The following is a 7,343-nucleotide window of genomic DNA, read 5'->3' on the forward strand; positions in this document are numbered from 1 at the left end:
TGGAAAGAAAATACGCAGGGAGTGAGCACAACACTGACTTAACCAGCACAATCCTTCCTGCAAGCGACAGGGAATTAGACATCCAACCGCTCAACTTAGCATGAAATCTCTCCACTATTGGCTCCCACATGGCAGCAGAATTTCTCTTATAGCCCAAGGGTAAACCTAGATACTCTTATGGGAAACTTCCTACAGAACAACCAATATCATTCGCCCAAGTAGCTAACGCCCCAACCTCAACATTGATACCATAAATTCTGCTCTTAACTTGATTAATCTTCAAACCCCACCAGTAACTCATATATTAATAACACTCTTCTAACATTCCTCAAATCACGAATAGAGCCTTTACTGAAAATTATAAGGTCATCCGCTTACTAGAACCCTGTCTCAATCCCCTCGCTGTGTGAAATTTCTGTAGGTGACCCGTTTACTAGAACCGAAATGGATGCTAAAGGCATACATTGATACATCCATGACCTCCACTTGTCACCAAACCCCATTTTGCTCATAATTTTAATCAAAATGTCCCAATCAACCGAATCATAGGCTCTCTTGAAATCCACTTTGAAGACTACTCCCTTCAACCCTTTTTTCCTCCAAAAGTCAATGCATTCATTTGCAATAAACGAGCAATCCAATATGTTCCTTCCCGGAATGAAAGCAAATTGAGACGGACTCATTATATCGTTAATGCACAAACTCAATCTTCTAGCTAAAACCTTTGATAAAATTTTATATAGCCCTCTGACTAGGCTAATTGGCCTAAAATCTTTCAACCCCTCCGGATTGGCCTTCTTAGGAATGAGAGAAATAAAGGAATGATTAACCTCCGAGTCCCACTCCTTCCCCACATAGAAATCTTTAAAAAACAGCATCACATCGTCCTTCATAATGGTCCAGAATTTCTTGAAGAAGCCTAAATTTAGACCGTCCGGTCCCGGAGCTTTATTACTATCCGAATGAACGATAACATCCCATACTTCCTCTTCCGAAAATGGCTTCTCCAATGCTAAACACCGCCCTTCCGATAGTCTAAGAAAATCCAGATTTAGATCCTCAACCTTCAAAGTATTCCTTTGATTAAACAACCCCTTGAAGAACTTCACCACAGAAGCTTTGATAACACTGGGATCTACCGTGACTACATTGTCAACTTTAAGAGATTTAATACAATTTATCCTCCCTCTTACTGCCGCACTATGATGGAAAAACCTAGTGTTCTTATCTCCATCCAATCTCCACTTTATTCTATACTTTTGCATCCAAATCGATTCTTTTTTTTTTTTGTAGCTCCCATAATTCTCTCTTTGCTTCGACAATAGATTGCATAGACACCATGGGAAGTCCTTGTTGCAAGTCCATTTCCATATCATGAATTCCTCTCTCCAACGTTCTGATTTTTCCTGGCAGCTGAAGATAATCCCTCCTCGACCACCTCTTTGCCACATCCTTCACCCGATTAAGTACTTTGGATATGGACATCGGGTTCGCCCCTTTGCAGAATTTAAACAACTCTGTTTTCATCATCTCATTAAACCCCTCTTCCTCCAACACATAATTAAACAACCGAAATGGTTTCGACCCCCAATTACATTCCTTATTCTCCAACAAAATGATATTGTGATCAGAGACAGACCTTGGAAGCAAGGTTTGGCTTAATTTTGGAAAAGACGAAAAATATGAATGATCAACCAAAAACCGATCCAACCTCTCAAAAGTTGGAACTTCCCTATTGTTACACCACGTAAAACGACCTCCAAATAAACGGCAAATCAATCAAATTCGTCTGACTAACAAAATCTCTGAAACTGTTCACAGATACCGGATTCACTGCTCCTCCATCTTTCTCTTCCTGAGTCAATACTGCATTGAAATCTCCTCCTAAACACACTGGGCAATCAAGCTGTTCCAAAAAGGATGATAACTCCCTAAAAAACTGCTCCTTGTCTGCATCAACACTCGGACCGTATACATTAATAAAACAACAAATTCCTTGAACTCCTTCCATTAACCCTGCCACAAATCTACTGTGGATGACTTCTTCCTTCACCACAAAATCCTTTTGATTCCACAATGTTATTAAACCACCAACAGAACCCACAACAGGAACTACTACTGCACCAGTGAGTATTTTACCCCCCATTTTCCTTACTAACAAAGGACTTGCAACTTCCAGTTTAGATTCTTGTAAAAATAAAATTGTAGGCTTTTTCTCCTGAACAAACCTCCTAATTGCTCGAGCTTTCACCCTCCTACCCAAACCCCTAACATTCCAACACATTATGGACCACTCTACCATCAAAATCATACCATAACCTTAAATCCCTGTTCCTACTACCAACCATCAATCATCTCTCTCCTTTACCATAGGACCTACTTTAGTCAAGAAATCTGTCTCCCCTCCTTTAAATTTAACCCCCAACAATTTAGAGACATTCCAACATTCCAAAGCTTCTGTCCTCCCCTGGTTATTCTTTTCTGAAACATAATCCGACCCCTTGCCACTGCAACTTTTAACTTCCCACCTCCTAGCATACACATTCTTATAAAAACCTCTTTCAGCTTTACTAACTGAAGCACTTCTCCCAATAGGGCGCCTCTGGGCCAATGAAACAGACCCATTCTGCATACCAGAATCATCTTGTATACCATTTGTAACATCTGCAGACTTAACCCCAATTCGATTTGATCTTGGACTTCTCTGCTCAGGCCCAAACACTTTTCTCCTCCCCATGCTGGAATTAAGCCCATCGTCTTTGACCACTTTATCTTGTCCCGAGGTAACATCTCCCAAGCTCTGCACCCTTTCTCTTCCTGCAGAAAAAACCCCTGACACTTGCTGTTGACTATGAACCTCACCTAGTACTGTCCCCTCAGAGCAAAAGTCATCTCCTAGAATATTATTGACTTCTACCTTTTCATTCAAATTACCATCGGTAAGCGTGACACCTCCATTTGTAGCATTCCTAACCCATGCTTCAACACTGTTCTGATTGCCTGTCAACATTTTGAAATTCAACTGCTCCTGCAGACCCTCCCGATCATCCCCTTGATTCCCTTCCGACAAGGTCTCTTCCCATGGATCAATTGTTCCCTCCGTAGAACCCTCTTCATCCACTCCATCTTCTATCACAGGAAAGAAATCCTCACTGCCTTCCACTTTAATCTTAATAATAAAAGGCCTTCCATAAGTGTTAATGGTGACCTGGGACGGGATATCAAACTGGCTCTCAACCCTTAACAACATATGAGCCACCATGTAATCCACTTTTTGAGTTGTATGCTCCTGGATCACTAATTTGCCCCATCTCGATGCCAAACTTGTAAAGAAAGAAACTGTCCAGCTATTTAACGGAACACCTATCATGGAAACTGCACAATAAGTTAATGGGACACACTTCTCTTCCATAACAGGCTCCAACCTTTCAAACCCAAAGGACAAAGCCTCCCACTTGATTTCCACCGCTGCATCTTTCTCCTCCACTGACCGGAAGACTATCAAACAAGCATTTTTTGCATATCCCCACCTTACCACCTTGACATTGATTCCCTCGCTTCTTAAAGCCCTCTGAACAAACTCAACTTCAAAAATTGCTTTACAAATACCTGTTAAAGACGATCTCAACCATATTCTTTCCTCCATTGGAATAAAGACTTCCAAAGGCTTCTTCACCTCCCTCTTATCTCCAGATCTGATTACATGCTGACCCTCAACATTTCTTACTCCCACTACGTCTCCTTATATGTTCTGCCATCACGAAACTTGTTCAACAGCTCCTTCCCAACATCAACATCTTAACATATTGGACTTTTCCTTTTGGAAACCTCCACACATGCATCTCCAGGCCCCGCTACACTATTGCCCTTAAGGTTCCCTGGAAAACTGCTCTTCTGATATATCGCAGTCAAAACCACTATTCTTCTCCCATCTACCATGACATTGTTCATCTTACTCATTGCATTAAGCAAATCCTCCTTGCTTGCAAAGTGCACAAAGGCAAAAGTTTTATCTTTATAGTTTGGTCTCCTATTAACGAATGGAATGAACACCTTAACCACCATGCCATGAAGACTAAAACGATCCCATAAAACACTTCTATGCACTCTTCTACTAAGATTGTCTATGAATGCTACCCACGATCCTCCACCAGGCACTGTTCTACCTCTGCCAGGAGAACCATTGCCTCTCGGCTCCACACACTCTCTCTCACTAACTTTCTCACTCATGGCTAAGGGAAAGGCGACAGCTATCCAATTTTGAAGAGTAAACTTACCAAGGATTAAAATGTTCTTGCTGAATTTTCTGCAATTGGTTGTGTGGTATAAGAACATAAATCGGGGATGATGATTGGTACTACTAAAGTTGATGATGGACTCTACGTTTGGAATAAAGACAGTACACAAGAAGTATTGGCTCTATCTACTTCAAAAGATGACACAATTATGTTATGGCACCGTAGACTAGGACATTCAAACTTTTTGTATTTGAAGAAACATCTTCCATTGTTATTTTGCAATAAAAGTGTGAGCTCCTTGAAATGTGAAATTTGCCAATTATCCAAACACACCTGTGTACCATACCCATTAAAGCCTTATGTCCAGTCTCAACCTTTATCGTTAATACACAGTGATATATGAGGAGCCAGACGTGTAAAGAATGTTACGGGGGCTAGATGGTTTATAACTTTCATTGATGACCACACTAGAGTTGTTGCGTATACCTCCTCAAAGAAAAATCTGAAACACCCAAAATCTTCCAAAACTTTCACTCAATGGTTCGAACCCAATTTAATTCTACCCTACATACTCTCCGAACTAACAATGGAAGAGAATATTCCAACTCTGTCCTAAGCCCTTACCTTTCTGACCAAGGCATCATACATCAAAGTTCTTGCCCCGACACACCTCAACAAAACAGGATATCCGAAAGAAAAAACTGACATCTCCTTGATGTGGCTCGAGCCCTAATGTTCACATGAGTGTCCCAAAATACTTGTAGGGAGAGGTTGTCCTCACTACTTGCTACCTCATAATTTGTCTACCATCAAAGGTATTAAATTTTCAAACACCTCTACATACACTTCAAAAGGTCTTTTCCTTGTTTCGTATTCCCAACCTACCAATAAAAATATTCGGTTGCAAAGCTTTTGTCCACAATCATCAACCCAATCAATCCAAACTTGATCCTCGAGCCCACACATGTGTCTTCATTGGCTATTCCCCCACACAAAAGGGTTATAAGTGTTATTCACCAACCTTACACCAAATGTTTGTCTCTCGGGATGTCACTTTTTTGAGAATGAACCATATTTTACAGCATCTCATCTTCAAGGGAGACTCCCAATGAAAATGAGACCCTTAATACCCTTCTCATTATACCTCATGATCCTACCTCTACTATCATAAACAAACCTAACAACCCAACAACCATTGTAATTCCAAATTTAGGGACTGTTTCTCTTGTGCAACAACAAGAAATTAGCATAATCAATCACACCACCGAAGAACAACATCAACCTGATCCAGGAAAGCAGTAAGAACAAGCCCTAGAACTTCGGGTATACTCTCGACGACTTTATTCTCTTGAAATTGAAACAACAGTGCCAATTTCATCCCCAACCGAGGACTATTCGTAAACAGAAGTCCCACCTTCATCACCATCCATCTATCTTCCAATTGCAGTTTGAAAGGGAGCAAGGAGTTACACTCAACACCTTATTTCTTGGTTTATGTCCTATGGAAACTTATCTAAGTCTTATAAAGCCTTTGTGTCTAATATTGATACTGTAGAAGTTTCGAAAAACATAGAAGAAGCTCTTAAATATAATAAAATAAAGGCTCTCAAATATAATGAAACGTGGGAAGTCTCGGATTTACCAAGTGGGAAGAAAACCATAGGATGCAAGTGGATCTTCACTACAAAATTTAAACTCGATGGCAGTATCGACATATACAAGGCTCGGCTTGTGGCTAAGGGTTTTACTCAAACCTATGGCCTTGACTACGACAAGACGTTTGCACCATTTGCCAAGCCAAACAACATTCGAGATCTCATATCTCTTGCTGTCAACCTGGATTGTCCCTTGACCCAATTGGACGTAAAAAACGCTTTCCTCAATGGAGAATTAAATGAGGAAGTGTACATGGACTTCCCACCTAGGTTTAAAGAGAGCAAGGGCCAAGTGTGTAAGTTAAAGTTCTTATACTAAAACAATCTCCAAGGGTTTGGTTAAACCGATTTGCCAAATCTATGACTAGTAAAAGTTATATTCAAGGACATGCTGACAACACCATGTTTTACAAACACTCGAAAAGTGGAAAATGTTGCATTCTCATTGTTTATGTGGACGATATAATATTAACAGAGGATGATTCAAGCGAAATTGAAAGGATAAAAGAGTTTCTTAGTGCTAAATTCAAACTTAAGGACTTGGGAAATCTTAGATACTTTCTTGGAATGGAGGTAGAAAGGTCTAAGGCATGTATTTCCATCACCCAAAGAAAGTATGTTCTCGATCTGCTTTCTGAAGTTGGTTTGTTGGGCCGCAAACCAATTGAAACTCCTATGGAATTCAATCTTAAATTGGGAACTGATCAAGATGGAGAAGAAATCGACAGGGGGAGATATCAATGACTAGTAGGGAGACTTATCTACCTATCTCACACTCGTCTAGACATTACTGTTGGTGTGAGTGTTATCGGCCAGTACATGCATGCTCCAAGGGAAAAACATCTGGAAGTTGCGTACATGATATTAAGGTATCTCAAAGAGACTCTGGGTAAAGGCCTACACTTCAAGAAAACTGTCAACCAAAGTGTAGAAGTATACACCGATGCAGACTGGGCAGGTGCTGTAACGACGGACGTTCTACAAGTGGTTAATGTAGCTATGTTTGGGGTAATCTTGTAATATAGAGATGTAAAAAATAGTCTGTTATAGCACGTAGTAGTGCAAAGGCAAAGTATCGAGCACTATCCCATGGTATATACGAATGAATATGGATACAACGACCACTAGGAGAGCTAAAATTGTCCTATACTAGACCTATAAAAATGCACTGTGACAACCAGGAAGCTGTTAGCATAGCACATAATCATGTTCACCACGATCACACCAGACATGTAGAAATTGATCGCCGCTTCATCAAAGAAAAAATTAACTCAGGAGAGGTTTGTGTTACCTACCTACCTACAATACAACAAGTTGCAGACTTGTTGACCAAAAGCTTGAGCAGAAACATGTTTGAATAAATTATTGGCAAGTTGGGTTTGATAAATATCTACACTCCAGCTTGAGTGAGAGTGTTGGAATTCCTAAAATTACGGATAAATTACTTACC

The 7,343-nt window shown here is 40.3% G+C and overlaps 2 protein-coding genes across 2 annotated transcripts; both read right to left on the minus strand.

Moving 5' to 3' along the window:
• Positions 1-1,738: 1,738 nt before the first annotated feature.
• Positions 1,739-2,284, minus strand: LOC120172619. Its single transcript, XM_039180033.1, has one exon. The coding sequence runs from the start codon at positions 2,282-2,284 to the stop codon at positions 1,739-1,741; it is 546 nt and encodes a 181-aa protein (XP_039035964.1).
• Positions 2,285-3,798: 1,514 nt separating this feature from the next.
• On the minus strand, positions 3,799-4,230 carry LOC120172621 (cold-inducible RNA-binding protein-like). The gene has a single exon (XM_039180034.1). The coding sequence runs from the start codon at positions 4,228-4,230 to the stop codon at positions 3,799-3,801; it is 432 nt and encodes a 143-aa protein (XP_039035965.1).
• Positions 4,231-7,343: the final 3,113 nt, after the last annotated feature.

This window comes from Hibiscus syriacus, unplaced genomic scaffold, assembly GCF_006381635.1.
Source record: "Hibiscus syriacus cultivar Baekdansim isolate YM2019G1 unplaced genomic scaffold, ASM638163v2 tig00111873_pilon, whole genome shotgun sequence".
NCBI classification, from domain to species: domain Eukaryota; kingdom Viridiplantae; phylum Streptophyta; class Magnoliopsida; order Malvales; family Malvaceae; genus Hibiscus; species Hibiscus syriacus.